At 52.9% G+C, this 25699-nt stretch overlaps 2 protein-coding genes across 7 annotated transcripts in view; one reads left to right on the forward strand and one right to left on the reverse strand.

Annotated features, from left to right (window-relative positions):
* The window catches only part of PTK2B (protein tyrosine kinase 2 beta), a 63486-nt gene extending 58706 nt beyond the window's left edge, over positions 1–4780 (forward strand). For 3 of the 6 annotated variants that reach the window (XM_028494211.1, XM_024130850.3, XM_055087339.1), the window contains 4 exons: positions 992–1038; positions 1609–1746; positions 2005–2085; positions 3733–4780. In XM_028494211.1, the coding sequence (XP_028350012.1) occupies positions 992–1038; positions 1609–1746; positions 2005–2085; positions 3733–3948 (482 nt within the window). In that variant the 3' untranslated portion in view covers positions 3949–4780. Of the gene's footprint in view, positions 1–156; positions 177–991; positions 1039–1608; positions 1747–2004; positions 2086–3732 lie in introns of all 6 variants that reach the window. The other 3 variants (XR_008618283.1, XR_008618284.1, XM_028494210.2) reach the window with 3 other exon arrangements.
* A 728-nt stretch (positions 4781–5508) lies between these two features.
* Positions 5509–17165, reverse strand: CHRNA2 (cholinergic receptor nicotinic alpha 2 subunit). The gene is made up of 7 exons (XM_024130859.3): positions 16595–17165; positions 15451–15602; positions 14974–15018; positions 12265–12374; positions 8900–9194; positions 8050–8769; positions 5509–6905 (listed from the first exon to the last, which is right to left on the reverse strand). Exons 1-7 carry the CDS (start codon positions 16920–16922, stop codon positions 6780–6782), a joined length of 1776 nt encoding a protein of 591 aa, XP_023986627.1. The 5' UTR covers positions 16923–17165; the 3' UTR covers positions 5509–6779.
* Between the last annotated feature and the right edge of the window lie 8534 nt (positions 17166–25699).

Raw genomic sequence — 25699 nt, forward strand, 5'->3', positions numbered from 1 at the left:
TGGAGCTGTCAGTGAGCCAGGCTCTTCATCAGCATGGGGGGAGGGGGAGGGGACTGATGACGATGGTGATGGTGGTGGTGACGATGGCAGCGACCAGTGACAATGACAAGCACTGGCCCAAGGCGCTGAAAAATGTCAACTCGTTTAATCCCACAGCAGTCCTTGCGATATGGCAGGTACAATTTATTACGATGCCCATTTTACAAAGGACATGAAACGGGCACAGGAAGGTCAAGTGACTTACCCACAGTGATTAGCAGAGCTAATGATTAGTGATTAGCAGAGCTCAGATCTGCTCCGATTTGAGCCCAGGCAGTCTGGCTCCTGCAGGGTCCCTTCTGAGCGAACCCTTCCATTTGACAGAAGACAGTTAAGGGCCTGGGACTGTCAGTAAGCTGCCCCAGGTCACCCAGCTCCCTGGTGGCAGAGGGGAGAGTGGACCCAGGTCTTTTGACGTCTACTTCAGGCAGCTACACAGGGCTTGTGCGTGCCTTTGCTCATCAGAGTGGGGAGAAAATAGCATGCTGCTTCTACCAGTTCACTTCCTTGACACCCTCCAAATGGTCAAAGCAGAAAAGAGGGAAGCCTCACAAATCTACTGCACAGCGACTGCTGCACCTGGGTGGGGCTCCACGGACACCTGCTGCCTGCAGAGTGGGCTTCTCCCTCATGACTGTCAAGGTCAGGGTGTCAGGGCCCAGGGTGCAGCAGCCCCGAGGCTGGAACACCCCCTGCCATCACTCCATCTCTGCGTGACTTTGGCTTTTTCTGTGTTTGAAATGGACAGTAGCGCTTGTCCCTGACTACAGAGGACCAGGGAGGCCAGAGGTTATTTTCCCCCCCCGCCATCGTCCTGGGATTCGGGTTTCATTTCCCCGGGTCTCCTGGTAGTAGTGGAGAGGGGCTTTGCTGGGTTATCAGCAGGTACGAAGGGAGGGGTCGGGGTGCTGAGAACACCCTGCGCTCATCGGTCCCCCCTCCCCCCTTGCAGCGGAGTTCACAGGCCCCCCAGAGAAGCCACCGAGGCTGGGCGCGCAGGTACGTGCTGGCTCTGCTGAAGCTGGCCTTGTCTAAGGCCACACAGCTAATTCATAAAAAAGCAAAGGGAAGACCAGTGCCCTGTCTCCCGTGCCCCCTCCCTGACCTGGAGGAAAGCTCACTGGTCCAGCCCGAGGAGCAGGAGGTGTGGCCCGCCTCCCTTTCTCCAGCCACGCTTTGGCTCCCGGCACCCGCGTGGCTCTGGGGCCGATGCTGGTTGCTTCACTCTGGAACAGCGCTTCTCAGCCTTGGTTACCCATCAGAATCCTCTGACAAGCTTTGAAACCACGTGGCCCCCAGGCCCAGGGGATGGTTCAGTTGGTCTGGTGTGAGGCCGGCCAGCAGTATTTTTTTAAGACTCCCAGGCAGACTCTAATGTGAGAAGCACTGCCCTGGAAGCAGAAGGGAGGGAGGCACCCCCAGGACAGGGCGCCACTATTTCGGAGAAGAGTCTTCAGCAGTTGGGCTGACGCCTGAGCGGGCAGTGCCTGCCCAGGAAAGAAAGGTTGTGTGCCCCTGACTCGCCGCCCTCCCTCGGGCCCTCTGCTCCTCTTCCCCCGACCCACACAGTCCATCCAGCCCACAGCCAACCTGGACCGGACCCACGACCTGGTGTACCTCAACGTCATGGAGCTGGTGCGGGCTGTGCTGGATCTCAAGAATGAGCTCTGCCAGCTGCCCCCCGAGGGCTACGTGGTGGTGGTGAAGGTGAGAGGCAGGGCGGAGCCGTGGCCTGGGGAGGCGGGCTGCTCAGCCCTGGAAGGAAGGGGGAGGGGCCGAGCATCCCAGGCTGCCGGGTAGGTGCCTCTCCCAGGAAGACCCCCATTAGAGCCAGGTGGTCAAAGGGAATCTAGTCCCAGGTAGCCTCGGCAGGCAGGCACCATCCCAGGAGGGCTCTTCCCCAGGGAGACGTGGCTTTCTCAAAAAAGGCCAAGCTGACGGTCGCCCCGCCCCTTTCTCTCCCAGAACGTGGGCCTGACGCTGCGGAAGCTCATCGGGAGTGTGGACGACCTCCTGCCCTCCTTGCCGTCGTCTTCGCGGACAGAGGTGAGTGTCCTCGTGCCAGTCGGTGCCATCAGCTGTCACTTGCCCCCTTCACCGGCCCCAGCTGTGCTTCACACAGGAGACTCAGAAGGGCCACCTGGGGCAGCCTCCCCTCTGCTGGGAGCCGCCAGCGGATGGCTCTGCACGGCATATCTGGGAAGGCACCACAAGGGGGCGGAGTTGGCACCCGGGGACCCGGCCGGCTTCCTAGGGCGAATTTCCTAGTTTAGGTCTCAGATGGTTGTGGTGACTTCTTATTGCGTGAGGACATGCAAAGGATGACACACCCTCCATTTTACCGCCCCCTGTGATTCTTTGTCTAGTACCCTCCATACTAAGGTCAAGGTGAGTGTGTCATGGAAATAGCCGTTAAGGTTTCTTCAATTGATCATTTAATCGATTTTCTCTACTTAAGTGGGAAACAATCACTGAAAACCAAAATGGGAGTGTTGGTGGTCTAACCTGAGGTGGTCCCAGTGGTAGGCAGTGATGCCCCCTAAGGTGTCTACATCCTCAGAACCTGTGACTATGTGACCTTACATGACAAAAGGGACTTTGCAGATGGGATTAAGTGAAGGATCTTGAGATTATCCATGGGGGTCCAGTGTAGTCACAAGGGTCCTTGTAAGAGGGAGGTGGAAGCAGAGGTCTTATGAGTCAGAGAAGGAGATGTGATGATAGAAGCAGAGGCTGGAACGATGCCACTGCTGGGAAGATCCGCGAGCCAAGGAAGGCAGCAGCCTTTCAAAGCGGCAAAAGGCAGGGAACAGAGTCTCCCCTTGAGCCTGCAGAAGGAACGCAGCCCAGCCGTCACCTTGACATTAGCCCCATGGGACCCATTCCAGACTTCTGACCTCCAGAACTGTAAGGGAATAAACCTACGTTGTTTTAAGCCACGGCGTTTGTGGTAATTTGTTACTGCAGAACTGGAAACTGAGGCTGTGCCTCTGAACATGTGTTGGTTTTCTGTCTGGAAACCAGCCACAGGCTCCAGCAGAACACCGCACCCCCTGCCAGGCTGTAGCTTGATCCACCATCTCCCAGTGGTCAGCAATGTGACACAGGTGACCACGCATAGGGCAGGAGGGTCTGGGCATTTCCCGGGCTCCCTCTGGGTGGCAGCAAGAACCCAGAGGAGCCCCTGCCCAGGCTGTCCTGTCCGGCTCGAGAGCGCCATTCATGTCACTTGATAAATATCTCTTGAGCGCCAAGTATCTGTTCAGCAGTGCACTAGGCATGGGGATATGGCGGTAAATAAAACCCTACAGCCCAAACCGCTGTCCCTGATCCCTTGATTTGATGGTACACAGTTAACAAATGAGTGCATGCACTTGACCCCTGGCCATTCACCCACGTCGGGCCAGCACGAGGGTATGATGGCACAAAGGGAGGGTCTCTGGGGCTGGATCGGAGGGGGCTGGCGTAGGCGGGCTGGGGCCTGGGGTGCCCGCAGTGTCTGTCCTTGCCGACCTGGCCCCCAGCCCCCACTGGCCTTGGATTCAGCCCAAGTCTGGTTCAGACCCGCCCCCCAGAGAACGTCCCACTTCCTGGGCCAGCGCCAGGCGGACTCCCGCGTGGCTTCCCCATCCTCCCGGCCGGCACGTCGCAGCCCCTCAGGGTCCCAGCCCCTCCCGTGTGCTCTTCCTACAGATCGAGGGGACCCAGAAACTGCTCAACAAGGACCTGGCGGAGCTCATCAATAAGATGCGACTGGCGCAGCAAAACGCCGTGACCTCCCTGAGTGAGGCGTGCAAACGGCAGATGCTCACCGCCTCCCACGCGCTGGCTGTGGATGCCAAGAACCTGCTGGACGCCGTGGACCAGGCCAAGGTTCTCGCCAACCTGGCCCAGCCGCCGGCAGAGTGAAGAGGGCAACGCCTCCCGCCTGCGTCTCCGCCCCCGCCCGCCGTGTCCCTCCCTGCCCCGGCCCCTGCCTGACCTTCGGTCCCGCGGGTCCCCCGGGGGGGGGGCAGGCGAGGCGAGTCGTCCTTCCCCTGCCATTTTGCACGTCCCCTCTCCCCACCCCGCCCCCAGACTGTGCTGCTCAGGCCGCAGCTGGACAGAGGTGACTCAGGGCTGCAGACGGCAGCGGGGGACAAAGAGGGCTCAGAGGGAGCGTGGCTGCCTGGCCTGAGGGGGTCACGCTGGGGCCCCTTGCGGCCACGATGGCTTTACGCATCGTGTAGAGGGCAGGCTGACTGGGGAACCAAGCTCCTCCTCCTCCTTCCTGCCCCGCCCAGGGAGCCCCGCCCCACGCCGTGCGCAGAGGGAGGGGCGGGGGGGGCGCTCTCCCTGGGGAGGCGGGCGGCGGGTGCCGTGAGGGATGCACCTGGCTTTCTTGTACAGTGTATAGTGGAATTTATTTAACGTGAGTTTGGTCTGGACTGACAGCCGTGTGTCCCCATGAAGGGAGACCTGGGACAGTCCAGGGACAAGCTACTGGGAGTCGGGACACAGGAGGCTGTGTTGTCCACGCGCCAAGAGGGGAGAAGGGGAGAGACGAGGCTGGACTGGGACGCGACCCGCATTCCCCGCCCCCTTTCCGTTCTTCCCTCCCTGGCCCCTTCCTTCTCTTTTCTTACTTGTCTTCTCTCCCCCTTTCTCATCCACTCCCGCCCTCCCGTTCTTGTGTTTGTGCAGAACACTCTTTTACCTTCTTTCTATTTGACTTGTGGATGAATTAAAATTGTACCATTTGCTTTGTGGTTTGATTGTTTTGTTTGTTTGACCTTAGGGGTGAGTAACGATGACCTCCGGCCGCGGCCCTGGAAGGAATCGATCGTGCTTACTTTGCGCGAAGATCAAAGGCTGGAGCCAGGGCTCAACCCCCCGGGGCTCGCGGTGATGCCAGGGCGGCGGGGGGTCAGGCGCTTGCCCCAGGCCTTTGCCCCCGCACGTGAGCCAAGGGCGACTTTCCAGTGGGATCCCAGGCAGCCCCTCCAGGGCCACACAGGGATGCCAATGGCACCTTCCCATATGCCATCAAATAGCCAGGGCTCTGAGGGGGTGCGGCGGTCCCAGGGGTGAAGGGGAGGGGTCCCACAGCTGACTGAGCAGGCCTTCAGTTTTATTTGATCTTTACTTACTTGCCAGTTGCGTGGGAAACGGAATAACAAGAGGGAACATGGCTGCACCAGGAGGTCAAGTCCTGGAGCACCACTGCTCCAGGAGAGCCAGCGGGAGGACGGAGGAGGTTGCAGCTGCATCCGCAGAGAAGAAGGAGCCAGAAACCAGAATGGCCTCTGAGTGGGGGGGGGGGGGGGGCGGTCTAGCAGAGAACTGAGGCAGGAGGACTGGGCCCGCGGTGGCAGGGTCCCCCGGCATCTGTCAGGGAGAGCGAGTGGGGCTTAGAAGGAGGGGACTCCGAAGGTCAAAGAGAACTAGATGCCTGCCCTGCTTGGGCCCGGGAGGGGGGGGGGGGGGGGGGCGGTCTAGCAGAGAACTGAGGCAGGAGGACTGGGCCCGCGGTGGCAGGGTCCCCCGGCATCTGTCAGGGAGAGCGAGTGGGGCTTAGAAGGAGGGGACTCCGAAGGTCAAAGAGAACTAGATGCCTGCCCTGCTTGGCTGCTTGTCCAGAGTCCCCACCCTGTCCGGAGGACCCAGTGCCGCATCTGTTAGGGCTGAGGTTCTGCCCTCGGGCTGGACGGCGCTGGGGTGAGGCCTGATCCCGCCGGCAGCTCCTCTCGGTTCAGGGCGAGGGACTGCGGGATTCCAAGGGGCAGGACAGGCTGCAGAGCCGGTCAGAAGACATCGCGGGGCTTCGGGTAAGAAGGGCGGGCAGGCTGGGAAAGGAAGGGTTCCTGCAACGAATGTCTCGGGGCGCAAAGCCATCCAGCTCATTCCTCTCAGCTCCTCAGAGCAAAAGTCCTGGATGCCTGGGGCTCGACCACCACTCACCCTGTGCGGGAGGGAGGGAGCGCACCGTGGGCCTGAGTTGGGTCAGGAATGGCCGGAGGTGTCCTGGTTTGTCCACGTGCATTGAAGGACAGATAGCGCCCCTGCAGATGGGGACTCTCAGTGCGGCCACACCTGTCGGAGGGCCGGCTGGTGCTGAGCCGGTCTGCACGGGGAAGGCCAGGGGCTAAAGGTGGGGGAAGTCTGGGCTGTCACAAGAGCTTCCAGGTGGGTGGGACGGCCCAGCTACCTGCGTCCGCCCCACTTGTGGCCCTCCTCCTCCTCTTCCCCTTCCAACCTCCTCCCTCTGTTCCCAGCCTCAAGCCCACCTCAGCCTGGCTGTCCCCCCTGCCTTTTCGGGCTGTTCCGGAATCGTAAATGCTGTTCATAGCCCTGCCACGCCCCCGAGGCGCTCTCTCCCTACACACCCCTCCTTTGAGGTCTGAGCCTCCTCTCATGGCCCTTCCCCAACCCCTGGGTTCCCCCCACCCGCACCCCTCAGAGTCTGCATCCCAGGAGCATCTTATACGTCTTCACGTTGTCATCACCTCGTCGTAACCTTCTGCAGAGCAAGTTCCTTTTGGCCCAGCTCTTCAGCATCCAAACAGGGTTCCGTGCCCAGCAGAGTCTCAGCACAAAGTACAATAATGTCAAGAGAATCATTCCAAGAGGCTTCCATGTCCGGACGCCATGGAAAGGCACCTGTAGTTGGATGGTGTTGACCCCAAAGGCATACTCCAGAGGCGGCAGCCGTTAAAGACGGTCAGCTGGGCCACATCTGGGCCAAAGCAGGCGATGTGGCATCAGATCATTCCAGCTAGGAACGGAGGGAGAAAGAGTCCGAGGGTCCCCAGGAAGCAAACGAGGATAAACAACCAGAGGAATATCCTATCGATGACCATGGCCACATACCTCCAGTCTTCCTTCACCTGCAGGGGAGATGGGCGCACAGTGACCGAGGCCTTGGGAAAGGGGAGGTGTCCCGCCCATGCGCAGCCCCTGTAAGGATGGCACTGGGGACAGCGGTGACGCCACTGAGACCTTGGAAGCTAAGGAGTGGGGGGTAAACAGGGATGTCTCAAGACTCAAACAGCCCTCTCCTAGCGATTCTGTCCTATACCACCCCTATGACAATAGCCCAGAGCCTTTCCATAGGCTCTCAAGTTCCAGGTAAGGGAGGCTGGAGGGACACAGAAGGTTCTAGAGTCACCAGGGGCATGGACCCTCCCAGGGGGCCTGCAGTGATTTAAACGCAACACTCAGAATTACAAAATGGTGAAGACTTCGTGCCCCCATGTTACCTCCCGACCCACTCACCCACCTGCTGGGGGGGTAGGTGTGGCCCAGGGAAGGGCTGGGTGGTGTTTGCAGGGGGGCAGGGGCTTTGTGGAATTGGGGCTTACAGCCCAGGCAAGTGGATCTGGATTCCTAGCTGCTCCCAGATTAGATAACAATTAATTTGTCTTATCTATTCAGCAAGGCCACCCAGTAATAACCTCCTGGCCTTTCATCCTTCCCTAAGTTGATAAGAAGGATTCTGTGGCCCTGGGCAGTGGCTTCCTTACCTAATAATGCAGGACACAGCAGGGGGCGGGGGAGGGGAGCCCACAGGCCCATCCAAGCTTCCTCAGTGTTTGTGAGAGAATAGTGAAGCTCACAAAATGCCCAGAGCCCAGGACAGGAAGGAGGAGGAGCCCATCAGGATAAAGGGGGAGGCTGCATTGTTTGGGGTCTCCTGATGAGTTCCCTCCCCTGCCCTGCGGGCAATGGTAGGAAATGGCCTGCGTGAGGATGGTGTGGGGAGACCCCCTCCATCTCTGTCCTGTGTCTCCCAGTTAGGCTGAGCGGGGACATTCTTACTGCTATTCTGCCACCCACCCAATAAACGTTTTCAGAGCTGCCAGCTAGACATTCTCCAACGCGATTCATTCCAGACTCCAAGGCCACGACTAAGGGACATGGGTCCTCATGGAGGAGCCTGGGTTGACCCAAGCTAACACCCTGGAGGGATGGCTCCCTACTAGGCTGGTGGAGTCACCCAGGGATCAGGCCCCTCACCCAGCCCCCACTCACTGAGGAGTCAGCGTCCTCGGCCCGCAGGTGATCGGCAATATAGCACACGCCCTCCAGTGCCTTCTGTATGCGAGGTGACAGCAGGAGCCCACCCTCCGGCAGCTGGGCCTCTGCCTTGGGACCCGAGGCCCCTGGCTGCAGACCTCCATGGCTGTCAGGGACACCTGCAAAGGGGGACGAGTGACCCGCACACGCCCATCTGCCTTCCTCCTCCTCCTCCCTCTCCTCCGCATCCACGTCGGTCTCCGGCCAGTGGTAGGAGGGGCGGAGCTTCAGATCTGGGGGGTCACGGAGCTCCGAGGGGGGCAGGGGCCGGCTTATCAGGAGCCAGCGGGACACGCGGCCCAGAAAGACCGCCCGCACCCAGTGGGGCATGTTGTGGGTGCTGGCGGAGCGGTGGTGCACGTTGAGCACGAAGACGGTGACGGCGACGGAGAGCGTGACGAAGGTCATGGTGAAGAGCAGGTACTCGCCGATGAGCGGAATGACCAGCGAGGTGGACGGAATGATCTCGGCGATGAGCAGCAGGAAGACGGTGAGCGAGAGCAGCCCGGAGACGCAGAGCGTGACCTTCTCGCCGCACTCGGAGGGCAGGTAGAAGACGAGCACCGCGAGGCAGGCGATGAGCAGGCAGGGCGCGATGAGGTTGACGGTGTAGAAGAGCGGCAGGCGCCGGATGACGAAGATGTACGTGATGTCCGGGTACACCTCCGCGCAGCACTCGTACTTGCGCGTGTTGTAGGTGCCCACGGCGTCCACGATGACCCACTCGCCGCTCTCCCAGAAGTCCAGCTGGTCCACGCGGCTGTGCATGCTCACCAGGTCGATCTTGGCCTTGTCGTAGGTCCACGCAGCACTCGTACTTGCGCGTGTTGTAGGTGCCCGTGGCGTTGACGACGGCCCACTCGCCGCTCTCCCAGTAGTCCTTGAGGTCTACCGTCTGCTCCATCTGCACCAGGTCGATCTTGGCCTTGTCATACGACCAGGAGCCGAACTTCATCTTGCAGTTCTGCTGGTCGAAGGGGAAGAAGGTGACGTCGATGCTGCAGGAGCTCTTGTAGATGGCGGGCGGTACCCAGTGCACGGTGCCCGAGGAGAAGAGGTGGGCCTTGGTCATGTGGGTCACCACGAACTCCCCATCTGCACTGCGGAGAGGAGAGGCGTTGGGGGGCACCCTGCGCACCCCAGGCACCCGAGCCAGACTGCTCCAGATAACGCTCGGCAGGGGGACCCCAGGAACACAGCCGGACCGGGCCAAGTTGTTGGGATTTGTGCAAGTAAGACTCCCCAGCACACAGACACCTAGAGCTACCTGAGTTGTCTTTCAAACACCATCTTTTTAATTACAAAAGTAGGAATTTTTAAGAATATAGGAAAAGTACCAAGAATTTTTCAAATAACCACTATTAACGTTTTGATGTTATAGATCTATAGCTATACATATGTGAGATATATCTATAGCTCATATATATTTGATTGTCATCTAGATAACACATATAGCATTTTCACGTTTTTGTGATCATGTGGTGTATTTGTAGTTTGATGGCCTGTTTGTATTCATTTAACATTTTAAAGTGATGAGTATTTTTTCTCTCCTCCACCCCCCACCCCTGCAGATGGTGAGTAAGCCCCTCTGCTGGGGGTCATGTCATTTACACCTGAGATGTTTACTTCCCTCCTCAGAAGACACCTGACATCTTTGCTGGTGAAGGAAGACGCCATCCGTCTTCCTTCAACATGCACTTCTGAGCCAGCCGCACCCCCTGGGGCCTCTGCAGGAGCCGTTGGTGGAGGGGAGACTCATGCCTGCCCTTAGGGAACCACGAGGAAATGAGAAGCACGCCTGAACACCTACAACGCCAGGCAGGCGGTTTGGCAACAGCATTATACCTACTGGGGGGAGCCCGCTTCCGGTGAGCGGGGTCACCATGCACACTGCCATTTTAGCAAAGCCGTGACGGACGGTAGGATTTGGCGCAAAGCTGGGGGTGGAGAGCGGACCAGCAGAGCGTCCGCAGACCAAGGAACAGGGGAGGGAAAGGATAAAACTCGAAGTGTGTGCTCGGACTGCGGGAGCTGCGGGGCCGAGTTGGGGGCGGGGCGTGAGTGAGGGCGGGTCCCGAGTGCGCGTCGTGAGGGCCCTTAAGGCATCTAAGGGCCCATGAGGACGCAGGGGACACTGGAACATTGGTGACCAGTCGGGCCTGAGTCCGATTTCCCCCTGCGAGGTGGCGCAGTGAGCTCTTAGCCCCCGCCTTCCCTCCCTCTCCGGTTCCCAAGATCAATCCTAAAGACAGGGGAACCAGAAGAATACACAGGAAGAGGCGCTTCCCTGGTGGCGCAGTGGTTAAGAATCCGCCTGCCAATGCAGGCGACACGGGTTCGAGCCCTGGTCCGGGAAGATCCCACATGCCGCGGAGCAACTAAGCCCGTGCGCCACAACTACTGAGCCTGCGCTCTACAGCCTGCGAGCCGCAACTACTGAGCCCACGTGCCACGACTACTGAAGCCTGCGTGCCTGGACCCCCGTGCTCCTCAACAAGAGAAACCACCGCAATGAGAAGCCCCCGCTCGCTGCAACTAGAGAAGGCCCGCGCGCAGCAGCAAAGACCCAATGCAGCCAAAAATAAATAAAATTTTTTTAAAAAAAGAATACACAGGAAGAGAGACTTATTTCCCTTGAAGTAGTTCCAGGATACAGAGTTAGGCAGGTTGGAAACCAGAACTCTGAAAGGGAGTTACAAACAGATCAGGGCAAAAGTTTTTTAAAATAAAAATTTTTAGGCATTTTTGTCATCATACAGAAGCACCACTAGATGGCAACATGTGCCCCCATTTTGAGGAAGGAAAGAAGCCATTCCCCGGGTCTTCTTAACCTGAAGTGGAGTGGGTGGAGGAGACACCCTTCTTTAAATGTCTGCAAGAATTTGGTTTGAACTTTTGTCTTATCAAAAGAATTTCCTGTTATAATCAAGTAACACTGTCCAAAGCCTTACTGGCAACCCTAAAACTCTGGGTCCTATCTGATGCTAGGACTTTGCTCCTGCCCTCTGCCAGGTGCACAGGAAGCAGAAACTAGAGAGATCCTGGGTGCAGATACGGGGTGAGGGGTCCGTGAGTCCAGTGGCAATGTTAGACCTTGTAGGCAATTCATGCTGAATGTGTGTTTACAGAGATGGCTCAGGTGACAGGGCTTTGGGCCTGACCAGGACTGGGCAGTGTAAAGGGATCACTGTCACCCCCCCTCTGACCTATCTGGAGACACCTAACTTCAGAAGTGGATCTGTTTCCCTTTGTTCCATTGTTTAAAAATAGCTTTTCTAAATGTGGGTCAAATGAATTGGGAAATGCTGGGCTAAAGGGGTTTCTTGTCTGTACAAGTTCCAACAACATTTAAAATGACATTTTCCAAAGGACTGGTGCTGGGGTGCAGAAAGGGTTTTAACGACATACAATGTTATCTGAAATTATTTGACCACAGAACTATTTTTCATACCTATTCATATCTCCAGGTCCCTAGAGTCCCACTTCAGAAAATCTTTTTAGACAAACATCATGCCAAACATCTTTTAAGTTCTTCATTTCTAAATGAAGAATTACCTGATGCCAAACATGAATGAATTTATAGCTCTTTATATCTTCTATTTTAAAAAAACCGACTTGGTCCTCTGGGGCTCTCTTTAGACTCCCCTGCCTTTTACTAACTTCTAGTCATTATGTTCAAAGATTGGTCCTCTTTGGTTTTGAATACAGGGCAACTATAAATAACATTTTTAAAAATACCCATGCTTGATCCCTTCAAAGTTGTTACCCTGGGATGCTGCTTACCTGTTCCAACAATAATGCCATCCTGCAAAACTCCAACACTTAGACATTGTTTTCACAACCTGCATCAATCATATTTTTCAAATAATGCTCAGTATTGGCACAGCTGTGTCACAGTAGCACAGCGCAGGTACTGATATGCAGTAGGTGCTCAATAAATTTTGGGTGTATGAGTGAGAAAACGAGATGAAAGAAATAAGGGAATCAAGAGGAAAGGTGGTGCGGCGAGGATGAGCAAAGCAGGAGTTCAAAGGAAGGCCACGCAGCTTGGACATAAGGGGGCGCACTTCCCAAGTCCAGCCCAGCCTAGCCTCAAGTTACCCGCCCCTCGCAGGGAACCCCCTGTCTCAGGGGTCCCAAGGGGCCTCCACAACCCCAGCCGTTTCCTACTTGTTGTAGAGGACGATGTCGGGGATCCAGATCATTTCCGAAGGGACCCGGAGGGATGTGATGTTGCCGAAATCGGCCGGGTTCCAGCGCAGCTTGTAGTCGTTCCACTCCTGTGCGTGGGGAGGGGAGTCAGGTCAGCAGCCCTGCCGGGAGGGAGGCTCGGGGCAAACCTAGGGCAGCCTGGGGACGCCCAGCAGCCGGATTCTGGAGCATCCGGAGCGCCCGGAGCTCCTCACCTAGCCCCACAGAATAGAAAGGGCCGCGATGCCGGGAAAGGGCCCTGAGATGGGAATGAGGAGTCCAGTCTAAAATAATCTAGCCCTCGCTTTGCCCCCACTCTTGTACTCAAAGTCCCGGGCACACCTGGAGGACGGGTCACCCTAGTCCCGCCTCTGTTCGGCCACTCCCTAGCTGGACGACCCCGGCAAGCAGCCTCACTCATTCGTAGTTACATTTTTTAGTGCATCGCAGTTTACAAAGGTTTTTCACACCCTGTGTCTAGGAAGACCCTCAATGGGACAGCCGGGCAAAGAGTGCAGAGCAGGTGGAAGTATTTCCCCATCTAACAGATAAGGAAACTGAGGAAAAGAGGGGTAAAACAACCCGTTTATCAGTGTTAACGCAGCTGAGAAAGGGGAGTCACCCTTTGGATTTCCAACTGTGCTCTAGAGCGCCCCCTAGGAGCCCTGTTTCCACCGGCTGGTCCAAGCGAATCTGTTTTCTCAAGTGAGGCTTAGAGGGTACGCTGTCAGTAAGTGGCAGCACTGGGGCTTGAACCCAGCCTTCCCTGTCTCCAAACTTGCCCAAATTCTAGGGGCCATTTTGCTTTTGTGCATTTGCACTAAAATAGGGCAGTGATGTGCCCTTGAAAAGTCTCCCATGCGTGGTGCCTTTTCCCCTCTAAGGATAGTCATGTAACATTTACACAAACACATCAACTGGCTAGGGATCCAGGAAGGAGTAAGGGAAACAGGAGCGTTTGCAGGAAGCAGGCACATGAGAGGAAAAGCGCTGCCTATATTAGCATTTACTTAGTATTTTCCTTTAAATTAGTTCATTAGTTTTAAACCTACATAAATTTTTGAATTTTACATCACTGAAATAACTGGAAAACCCACAGCACTTGAAACCATCCACTAAAATATAAATATATGACTATTTAAAAAAAAAAAAGGTTTGCGAGCCAACTAAAATCATCTCACAAAACTGCCGTTGGTACCGAAACCACACCTGGGAAGGTGCTGGCCCAGCAGTGGTGCTGATTGCCTTTCCGTAGGGGAAGGCTTAGGCAGAGAGAGGGGCCAGACTTGCGAAGTAGGAAAGATAAAAATGTTGCTAAAATTGTCAGGATTTCTCAGGACACTGAGGAATAATTTTGAAAGGAATTGGTCTTCATAAATGTACCCCCTCCCCCCAGTCCATCGTCTGTTAGGTTTTCAGGTTCAACCAACATTTGGGGGGCATCTACACCAAGTTGTGTTATATTAATTGGCAATAGATTATATTAGCCCCATTTTACAGATGAGCAAAGTGAGGTTCTGAGACTAACTTGCATGGTATCACACGCTAATCAGAGGCGGTGCTGGTTGGCCTGACTCCTGCTCCAGAGCTCCTGCCTCTCCTCCCCACTCCAGTCCCTGAAGCCTAGGTAACTGGCCTATGGGGACAATTATGGCCACCCAGGTTCTAGGTCTGACCCTTGCACTGCTATGGCTTCCCAAGTCCCTTCATGGCTCTGCACCTCATCTGTAAAGAGGAGAGAATATATTCAGGCTGTTATAAAGCCTGTGCCCCCAAGTTCTACCCCAAGAATGGCACATCAAAGAGGGCTACCCATCCACTGGCCAGGATTGATGCTGAGCCAGTTTCTGGTTAAGAGACAACAACTTCATTTCCTGTCTCTTGGGACCCTCGCTCTGGGGTCCCTGGGCCATCAGGTGAGGAGTCTGAACTCTCCTACTGGAGGGAACAGGCAGAGAGACCCTGAAAGTGCCGGGAGGAGAAGAGCCCAGCTGGGCCTGGCTTCCAGAACCTTCCAGAGCCTTCCAGACACCTCTGCTAAGGGATGAACCTGTGAGTGAAACTATCTTGGACCCTCCAGAGCAGACCAGCCACCAGCCAAATGCCACCAAGTAACCCCAGGAGTCCCCGTGCAAAGCAGAAGAAACCACTAAAACTCCTCGCCATAAAAACTAAAGATGTAATAAACTGGCAGTAGTTTTAAGCCAGTGAGTTTTGGGGTAGCTTGTTAGGCAGTGTAGACACAGAACACTCAGTGTTCTCCTGCACAAGGAGCCTGGGACTCTGAGTGGGGCACACCTGGGCCGCCCTTGTCTAGCCCAGCTGCCCTCTGTTTCTGTTTTCCTCAGCTGTAAAACGGGCAGAACTAAACCTCGCATGGTTTTCGGTGATGACTCGGTGAGCTGATCTGCAAACGGTAGCAGGGATGTAGGCAATGCCCAGTCCCAGAAAGGGGACCACGTGGCTCCTGTAGGTGACATTCTCAGGTGCTGGACAGAGCCTGGCCGCACAAGAGCACAGCCCCTCACGAGAAGCAGTCTGCAGTTGGCTGGCCTTGGGAACATCCGGAGTGGCAACTCAGGCAAAAGGTAAATTCAGAATCATGCTTCTAGTGGAAGAGTCCTGGGAGGGGCTGGGGTCTGTGGGTGGCCACCCCGCTCCTGTCTTGCCCGGGGGAGGGGCCCTCACCTGCTTTAGCCAGACGTTGGTGGTCATCATTTGGTTCTTCTCATCCTGGCCAGTAGCGGGAAAGAAAGCAATTAGAGTGATGAACGAGCCCCAGAAAACAAGGTAGAGTGGGAGGGGCTTATTCAGGCCCCCCACTCACCAGAGAACCTCTTAGGTGACACCGCAAGCCCAGCCAGCCCACCATCCCTCCTGACACTGCCACCCTCACTCAGATTATCTCCACTGGGCCCTCTGGGCTTATGGCAGGTGGAACAAGCAGGGCAGGGCATATAGATAACCCACTCTGCTTCTGGTCAACGCCCTCCCAGGAGGGGTTTCGGGGCTGAGAGCGGGAGGGAGATGGAGCATCCCCAGGCTCCGATGCTCTGACTGAGGTGGGCTGGGAGGGCTGGGTCTGGGGAGGGACGAGGAGCCCCAGAAAGGGGCCCATGTCTGGGGCTGATCCCAAGGGGGCAAAGGATGGTAGGACAGACGCACCACATCGATGAGCTGGGCGATGGACAGCCCGAAGTGCACGATCACCACGTCCGAGGTGTTGGGCACCGGCCTCGCCCAGCGGTTGTAACCCCTAAAGAGGTGTTGGAAGAGGCGATCCTCGGCTTGGGTGGGGGAGGCCTGCTGTACGGATGCTGTGGGACAGGAGGGGAGAGAGGGGTCTCCGGGAGTCCGTGGTGCTGAGCACTTGGCTCCCTCTCCTGTCCAATCAGAGCCACTTAACCTCACTGAGCCTCAGTTTCCTCATCTGCAAAATGGGCACACTAATCCAGAACCTATTTCAAACCACTGTCGAGGAGGAAATATAATCATGTTGCTTACAAAGCAACAAGCACATGGTTGGTGCTCGAGAAATGTCAGTTATTCTGTGACTGATGGATAAGGGGTGAAAACAAGTGCTGAGAGGGGTGCAGAGCAGTGGGAAGAAGTCAGACAGGGGATGAGATCCAGCCTGGAACTGGGGAGCCCCAAGGGACAGCAACGTGGGGGAGACGCCCGATTGTGTGGGGTGAGCTGCAGGGGGAAGGGCTTCACGTGTCATCGTGAACCTGGCCCCGGCAACTTTCACTCCCATCCTCTTGTAATGAACCACTAATGCTAACCGTGAAATTCTCTTCCATTTGGAGCATCTCGCCTGTTTATCCTCAAACCACAGGCATCATTTGCTCCTTCTCATCAGCTGGGCAAAGTGTCCCCAGTTGTCTGATGGAATCATCCGTGTCTGATTTCACCGTGTTCTGCAAACAGCTTCACCTCTTCAGGGTTCTCCTGCCTGAGCAGGTGGAGAACTACTGCTCTAAAATTCAGAACATCGATAAGAACAGCTGCCGCGTGCCGACGGTATCCCAGGTGCTAGTCACAGGCTCTCATTCCAGGTCACCACACAACAGTCCTGGGAGGGTCACAGTGCAGTTGGCGTTTTGCAGATGGGGAGCATTGCGACTCGGGGAAGTTCAGGCAACGCAGCGATCGCCCCCCACCTTCCCGCGGTGGAACAGCTACGTCCCCTGCGGCTCTGGCGGTTGCCACCAGCCCACTTGCAGGAGTTTCCTCCAGGAGTTTCCTCCCTGAGGCATGTGTGAGCTCACAGGTGTGACAGGATGCCCTAGGGACCATCCCCACTCACCTGCCAGGATCAGAAGAAGCCACCACAGCCCGAGCTTTGTCGTGGACGGGAGTGCAGGGCGGGAGGGGCCCATGGCTTCAGAGGAGGGGTCTGGCTGCCGCTGGACATCAGAAGGACGGCAGGCCGGGCCTTGGCTGTGGCTCGAACCTCGGCCCGCTTCCCCAGCAGGGCCTGGGGAGCCGGCACTGCGGAGCTCCCTGGCGATTGCACGCAGCTCCGTCTGACTGCCAAGCCTGAGTGAGCCCAGGAAAGGGTGCTTAGGATGATGCATCTTTGACCCAAGAGATCCTTCGTGCCTCACACCTTTGACCTCATTTGGGCCTCCCATCACCCCTAGGAAGCTATGGGGAAGGGTTATTATTATCTCTTTTATTTAAATTTAAAAAATGCTGATGTTCAGAGAAGTTGACTGATCTGCCCAAGCCACAGAGTTAAAAAGCTATGAAGTCGGGATTCAAGCTCACATCTTCAGCTTCTAAACTATAACATGTTCAAGTGCTACTCAGTGGTACCAACTAGAAGGATCATCTTGTATGGGCAACTCAGCCAGTACTCGCCTGTGTTTTATAGATCTTAGCACCATGACTGTCGTTGCTCAGCCACGATCACGCCTGAGGTCTGTGGCAGACAGGTGGTGACAAGGTACACGTGCCCTACCCCAAAGCCAGGCTCACCTGGCTCATCCAAGGTTCTAAGAGGCTCCTCTGTGTGCAGCTTCGCTCACCTCTCCTTCCAACTGATATCACATGCACAAATCCCAAGGCTATAATCTGTTTCACCTTTCAACCAAGGGCACTAAATAAAAGCATGATTTTTTTTTCCCCATTAGTGAGAACAGGGGGAAAAGAAATAGAAGTCCAGGCATGCTGAACTTGCATCGTATAAAGATCCAACCAGAGACATCCTGGACCCTCTGGAAGAATGTGCAAATGAGACTGAATTGACCCGGCGGACAAATTCCTGCAAGATGCCTCAAATTTGCCTCCCTTGTAATTAGCCCACTATGATAGTTTCATTAGTCTGTCACCGGAAACCAAAGGAGAAATTCTTCCAGGTATTTGACCGGGATTAAACTTCCACCTCTTGTTAGAAGCCTATTGAAAGCGAAAGAGTCCTGGACCCTTTGATCCTCTAAGTGGCAGGATTGACAGGTTCGGGGGTGGGGGGTGTCTGCGGGCTGATGTCCCTGTTTGTAAAGTGGGTCTGGGTGAATGGAGTTCACAGGGAAACCTGTACAAAAAATATTGCATCTGTAAAGGGCTCAGACGCCAATATCCTCACTGTGCTTGTATCGCTGCAATGTACCAGTGTGTCCAGACCATCCCGCGCCCCATACCCCAACTCAAGTCAGCCTCTTTTGCCCGCATCCTGAATCCTGGTTCCACTGAAGTCAAGGTGATGTGGGCTGACTTCTTTGTCCATCTTCCTACTGCAGCTGGTTTTCAACTTCTCACCCCCATTCTATTCTTTTCACAAGCCCCACCTTCTCCATAAAACCTGCTTCGATTTCACCCCACACTTCTCCGCCAGCTGGCACAATCCCAAGCAGGGGAGCCATTGCTCTCCCATAACTGTCAACCCCCCAAAGAAAGTCTCCTGATTGAGGAAATGACAGTGTCTTTTCTTCCAAATCATTTCATCAGAGATGCTTAGGGAAGAGAGAGCCTATTTCCAGCTTTTATATTTGATCTGCTCAATACATCAATTAATCGCAGAAGCTTGCCATCTCAAGGGTGGGTGGAATCTTAAAGGTCATTTGGATTACCACACCAGCTGATCATTTTCCTCCACAAATTCGAGCCTCAGAAAAAACCCCAGCAACGAAGAACTTGCTATCTTCCAAGTCAGCAAATAACACTGATGTCTGTTAGCCTTTGTTAAAGCATATAGAGTATTTACTGAGTGAATAAATAAATGACAAAAGAGGAATAGTGGTAATAAAGACATAGAAGCAGATTCAATAAAGTAAAGACAATAACTCCTGAGATGGAGCCACCCTCCCCAGTGGGAGGGGGTGACTGTCACTGCGCTCTGAACAGCCCCAGCAGGGACAACCAAAAGACTAAAATTTTTCTAGAAGCAGGCAACTTCCAGCATTCTGACATACCTCCCTCCTAAGTACCCAGAAGCTGCTAATCGGCTCACATCACTTTGAACCGCCCTCACAATGTCCCCGACACAAGCTCGGGGGCACCTTTCTTACCTGTGACCACAGAAGGCAAGCCATTCAAAGAACAGAGTACCAGCCTGGCTTGGAGGTCCTGGTCAGCTGACCAAAGTCCCCCCAGAATGGAAAGGCAGGTGCAGAGCACAGCTGGGTGTCTTCATTTCCTCGTCAAACAGATGCTGGGACAGGACATGCCTTGGCGGATGAGGGAGACCTGACGCTGAGAGTCAGGTTGGCTTCCTGGGGAGGGCTGGACAAGTTCTGAAGACAGGCTGCTGTGCCCAGGCTCCCAGCGCTGGTGACCAGAGAAGCTGCATGCAGGTCCTGCTGAGGAGGACGGCACCGAGAGCCTGGCACGGATGCTTCTGCAGGTAAGAGCCAGGCGGGTCCACGGGAGGGATGCCAGCTTGGCAGGCACACAGACTCATGCTCATATTTCCTCTCTCTCCCTCTCTCCCTCTCCCTCTCTCTCTCTCTCTCTCTCTCTCTCTCTCACACACACACACACACACACACACACACACACTCACACCCTCTCTGGAAGGAAGGAGGAGGAGCCTGTGACTATCTAGTCCTTGTCCAGTGGGGACCGACAGCAGATTGCTTCCCCTCTGTCTGGTTACGAAGATGCTTCGTTCTTTGCTCTGAAGGATCCTGTGCTCCAGGATCACTTCCTGGGTCCCCCAACCTCACCCATAGGTGGGGAATCTCCTGGGTCTGTCTGTCAATAGAGCAGTACAGTTCTGAGTAACATAGGACCAAGGACAGAGCCGCCAGCCAGCAGCCTGCAGTTCTCTTCTTCCCCTTCTCCCCTGGAGGAGCCCCTGCTCCCCGCAGCCAGCCTCCTGCAGGACCCCGGCTCCCTCGTGCTGCCACCTGGTTTGGCTGCAGCTTGCCTGTTTCCTCCTCGGCCTCCTTGCTGGTGACCTTGCCTTCAATTTCCCAGATAAGGAAGTTCACCTTCCTTCAAACCATAAATCGACCCTTTGCCTCCTTCTCGCCCGCATCAAATCAGGAGCCCTCTTCCTCCTGCTGTGCGTAGGAAGCGTGGCCCTGTGATCCTGACGGTGGCCCCATCTATCAAATGTCGCCCGGCTCTCTCGTATCTTCCTCTCCCTCTCGCTTGTTCCTTCCCCTCAGCCCATAAGGAAGCTCATCCTCCATCCTAAAAACACTCTGGGGTCTGCACTTTGCTATCTCATCTCCCACATATTGTTAAAAGCCAAGGACGCAGGACATGACTGCCAGGGTTTAACTTCTGGCTCTGCTCCTTTAAAGTTGTGTGCTTTGGGACAGGTCTCTAGAGCTTTCTGTGCCTCCGTTTCCTCATATGTAAAAGGAGGATATGAATACTGGCTCCACTTCATAAGCTTGTAATGAGGACTAATTGAGTTAGTATAAATAAAGGGCTTAGAAAACTGAAATAATACATGATATATATGTGTACGTATGTAAATATCGGTTGGCCAAAAAGATCGTTCGGGTTTTTGTAAGATCTTCAGAAAAACCAAACAAACGTTTTGGCCAACCCAATATATATGTGATATATATGTGTGATATATATAAATATGACATATATGTGCATATATTTACACATGTGTATATGATTGCTAGTATTATCTTTTGAGAATATTAAAACACATAAAAGTAACCACCAACATTCCCACTATCCAGAATTAACAAATGTTAATATTTTACCATTTGTACTTTCATATTGATATGTATGTATATCTGTGTGTGTGTATAAAGTTATGCAAGTATTAAATGCATACAGAGAGAAAGATAGGAGGAAGGAAGGAAGGAAGGAAGGAAAAGGGAAAATAATAGATTGTATCAGTCAGTCTTTGGTTTGAGCAGTAAAAATCTATTGATTAATTTAAGCAGAAAATGATTATATTAGAGGGGAGTGGGAAGTTCACAGGTGTACTTACAAAGCTGGAGAACCCCCTTGGAGCACAGGTGAGAGCGAGAGAAAAACCAGCCAGACTAAAGCCCAAATCACAAGCTATTACCAGCATAGTGGGCCCTGCTGCTGCAGAAATGGATGCAAAACCTTGCACCGTCTGTCACTGGTACTGCTGTCACTGCTGTCCCTGGAAACCAGCCACTCCTGCTGCTGTCAGAATTAATCCTCCTCTATTCCTACTTCATTGTGTCACTAGCTCCCAATGCAAAGGTCAGGATAAACGCATCTGATTAATCGTGTGCTCGTGAACTAAATGCATGGAGGCTGAGGAAGCAGGAATCTGGTGTTTTGAGCTTCCATGTGAAAGGTGGCTTCTGCCACATTCAAGGTGGGAACTTTCCCAGAATATTTGAAAGGAGTTTAAATGCTGGGCAACTCCCGCAAATCTTGCTCTTTGGCTCCTCCCACCAATGCACACCCAACTTTCCATAATTACACTTTGAAAAAAAATGCTTACACCTACCCATACTGTTCTAAAATGTGTACCCAGAATTTGTTTTAATCAGGTATGGTAAGACATGCAGACACGGGAATGATTGTCACAGAGGAAGAAGTTTATACTCACAGATCCCCAGAAGCAGGAATCCTGGCATGTCACGTAGGGCCACGTGGGGAAGCACATGGGCCAGACAGAAGGCAGGAAGGGCAAAGGAGAAAGCACGGCCCAGAGTATGTATTGGAGTTTCTGTAGGGAAGGTAAGGCAGGACAGGGTAAGCAGCCTAGGACTGGATAGTTTGAATAATTTTGGTGGGCTGTGGGTATAGGGGTGGTCTCCGGTGGTTCAGTACCTGGCCCTGGGGTGATTCAGTGCAGGGGAAATATTGGCCCGGTGTGAGAGAGAGGTAAAGGAGATGCCCGGGGGCGTGGACTTGAGATTGGCTGGAGGGTTTGTAATATGACGTCTGTACTCCCATGAAGGCTGGATCACTGGGAAGATGTAAACAACTTTGGCCGTTAGTTGCCTTGTTTGTAATGGATGCCAAACCGACCAATAGTGAATCTAAGAAAACATAGTTAGAGCTCTAACACAAGACAGCCATTCCTCACAGACACAAAGGAGCTCATCATAACCCCAGAGGGACAACAAAGTCTTACGTCTCGTCAGTTACTCCAGTTAGCTCCAAGTCTTGCCTCTCTAGACAATGCACTTTCTTGCTCTAATCCTGACACAATGTCATCTTGAAATTCTGTTTCTTATGGAATAAACCATAAAGTCCATCAAAAGCATACTGCATATAAAGTAATGGAGTGGGCAGAAAATAAAACAGATTAACAAAGTAAGGAAGGAAAGAAGGCAGGCACAGCCTTCATCATTGTAAAAGGTTAGAGTTGGACCCTATTGCTGAAGTGCTCACACTATGAGTGTCAACTATAGCGCTGAAACTATTGCTGCCGAAAGCAGAGGGTCACAGGGCCTGCGTCTTCCCTGCCAGCTGGGGACCCCGGCTACTGCTGCCGCCCAGAAACTGCCAGCCAAAACCTTTCTCCTCTTGCCCTGCTCACCTCACCAGCTCCTGCTGTAAAGTCTGGACTGGGTACGTCTGATTTGCTGAGCTAAGCTCACAGGCCTTCACCTGAGAACGTGAGCACTTAGCATTTTTGGATTATATGGTCAGAGTGGCTCTTCCTTCTAAGATTCATAAGGTGGCTACGTCTTACAGGGCTCTTATCTGCAGCCACAGACATTTCTCTCGGTCTTATAAGCAGAAAGGGTCTTATTATAGGATACTGATAACTCACAGAATCTCAGGGAGGACAAGAGAAGCAGGTGTGGAAACCACACAGCCAAGAACAATGCAGTGACAGCAAACCACACCAGGTACAATTTTAACAAAGCCATCACTGTGTCACCCCATTGGCACCATGTACCCCCAGAGCTAGACTGGAGAAGCTCCGTCTCAGCCTCCCCAGAGAATCTGAGATAGGAGATAGATGGTCCCCTGGACTGGACAGCTGGTGTTTGTCAAGGGCAGTAAAATTGAAGCTTTGTTCTCACCCAGATACTCCAAGGACAAAGCTAGTGGCAGAAGCTGAGCTCCGCTGAAATAAAGAGATAAGATGGCCACTCCTGAGGTCAGGAAAACTTCCCTGACTGCACATGCGCAGGAAGGCTCCTTGGGGGTCAAAAGGGAGGGATGCCACTGCATAATAAGTGTGGACATGCACCCACAGGCCTCTGCAGTGGGATCCACCTTAACAAAAAGTTGTGCATGCATGTTGGGGAGTGTCCTGGGACCAGTCAAGTGTGAAAAAAAAAACAAGATATTTGGCCAAGTGTAAACAGTCAAGTGTGAAAAAAAAACAAGATAATTGGCCAAGTGTAAACAGTCAAGTGTGAAAAAAAAACAAGATAATTGGCCAAGTGTAAACAAAGACCTGGAAGGACTATCCTATATAAGCGATTTTTTTTTTTTTTTTTTTTTTTTTTTTTTTTTTGCGGTACGCGGGCCTCTCACCGTTGCGGCCTCTCCCGCGGCATGTGGGATCTTCCCGGACCGGGGCACGAACCCACGTCCCCTGAATCGGCAGGCGGACTCTCAATCACTGCGCCACCAGGAAAGCCCTATATAAGTGATTTAAATCACCTCTTTACTGAGCTCCTCATTCAGGACTCCCGCACTGTTCTCTGGGTGTGTATTTCTGCCTTGCTTCTGTCTTAAATAAACAAACTGTTTCTCTGTGTGCTCTCCCACATGTTATGCTGTGTCTCTAATAATAAACTTCGTACCTGTTTTTACAGTTTTTGCCTTCTTGAAACATTCTAGCTTTCAAACGGGGAAAAGAGTCAGGGCCACTTTGCCTATGACCTCTAGCCCCTGCTGTCGCTCCGAGATCAAAACTAGATGCTTCTGCTATTGCCGTGGCTGGAAGAAAGTTCCAGCTCACACAGCTGTTGCTTCAGTTTGCTCATTCCCATACCCAACTCTCACGTGACTGGCAGAGCCCACGTCACGTGGTCGGCAGAGCCCACATCACGTGATCAGTGTTAAGGGAGCCCAGCTAACGTGGTGTTTGCGGAGGCTACCTTAAGAAGGTAAAACTCAAAATGTGAGATATTAAATTAGACCGATGTTTGAAGGACATTGTGCATCTCTGAATGACATGTCCACTACGGGGCAGAATTTTCCAAATGTAGCAAGAGGTTATAGGTGTTGGCAGCCAAAACAATGACAAAGAAGAAACACAATGAGTAGCCACCGTCAATATTCCCTGTCTCATTTTTCTCATTGTCCCACAAACAACTGGCAACTCCTTGAATTCATCATTCCACTAAAATGGAAACTTCTTGGTCATCTCTATTTTTTGTCTGTTTTATTTACCAATGAATCCCAATTGCCAAGAAAGCACGTGGCACATAGCAGCTGCTCCATACATATTTGTTGAATGAATAAAAGACATTCATTTGCTGCACGAAAGAAAGACAAAGCTTCAGGTGGAATGTGGGTTTAGAAAACAGCTTGAGACAACTTTAAGCTTGATTCAAACATCTACAGCAGGAGAAGCAGCAGTCTGAACCCCTCTCTCAACCACTAGGAATTAAACAGTGTTCAAGTAGCGTTGGAAAACCAAGGTCTAGCAGGTGGTGGGAAAGGGGTAGCAGGGGCAGGAAATCCAACACGAAATCTAATGAGTTCAGTGTAATGAGTTCAATACAAATTTAGTGACTGACAGCAGGTGTAACTTCTGAATTTTCACTACTACATTAGCCATGTTTTATGAATCCGTGCCATCACCTAAAACAAATTTTGTAAATATTCAAATTAGCAGACATAAGGGTTAAGGATGTACATTTCAAAAAGGTATCCCATTTCCATAGCCCAGCTGAGTGAGCTCTCATCTTCCTGTACCTTGGGTGGCAGAAAGCATAGCAGGACAATGACCCATTAGAAAGAGCAGAGCACAATAAAATGCAATCGAGACCTCTAACCTTTGCCTAAGCAATTCATCCAGGAAGTTCTGTAACGCACCAGGTGTTATAGTTGACAGCCCTGGAATAAACAAAGGTCCATAAGACAGCTCCATAACTTCCTCTTCACCAAAGATGATTTCCATCTAAAGTGGAGTCTCATATTCTAAGTTTCTTATTTTTTTTAAGGGGGATTTATAAAATCCATTTCCTTCAGTGTGACCTTTCTCTTCACTTTGCTACATTTTACAAACACATACGTGTATTCCTAAACAGTACTGCACCAGTCAGGCAACAGAAATCACTCTAGTTAATTAAAATAGGGAGAGATTGAATACAGGAAACTAGGAACTTTCAAAATCTTTGAAAAGAATGGCGGAGTGAGCTCCACACTGGGCCTTTAAGAAAGTCTCCCAGAAAAACACCACCCACTGATGTAGAAGCTGTCACCTCTGCCCCAATCAGCTGGCCACCACTGGGACTGAGTTCAAGGACACAGGGGTTAGCTGGAAACCAGGGGTCTGGAAGCAGCTCCAAGTTCTTTGAATTGAGCAACTGAAAGGGAATGCCCTTTAGTAAGACCAGGAGCAGGCTTGGGAGGTGGGAATGCAGCCAGAGTTCTGTTTCAGTCATGAGAAATTTGAGATAACCTATGAGATATTCATGAGGAGGTGCTGAATAAGAAATTGCATATGCAAGTGTGGAGGTAAAGGGAAGTCTAAACTGGAGATTTCATTTTAAGTGGTTTCATACTACATAAGCATGCTGCCATTTGCTTTCTTTTTTTTTAACTCAATTTTACTTTTGAGATCACCAACTTCTTGAGCGACTACTGTATGCACTCACTTTAACTCTGGCTCAGTCTTCAAATCTAGGGTAATCTAGCATCTATCTCTTAAAAACTCCACTGAAAGTGTTCTGAAACAGGTCACCCAGTGTCATCCAAGTGCAATATCGAATTTTTTTTCAGTTATTTCTACAACATTTGAGGTTGTTAATTACTTCCTGCTTCTCAGGAGTGGATCTCAGAAAACACTCACTGTCTCAGGCACAATCCCAGAAGA

Source organism: Physeter macrocephalus, chromosome 9 (genome assembly GCF_002837175.3).
Source record: "Physeter macrocephalus isolate SW-GA chromosome 9, ASM283717v5, whole genome shotgun sequence".
Lineage (NCBI taxonomy): Eukaryota > Metazoa > Chordata > Mammalia > Artiodactyla > Physeteridae > Physeter > Physeter macrocephalus.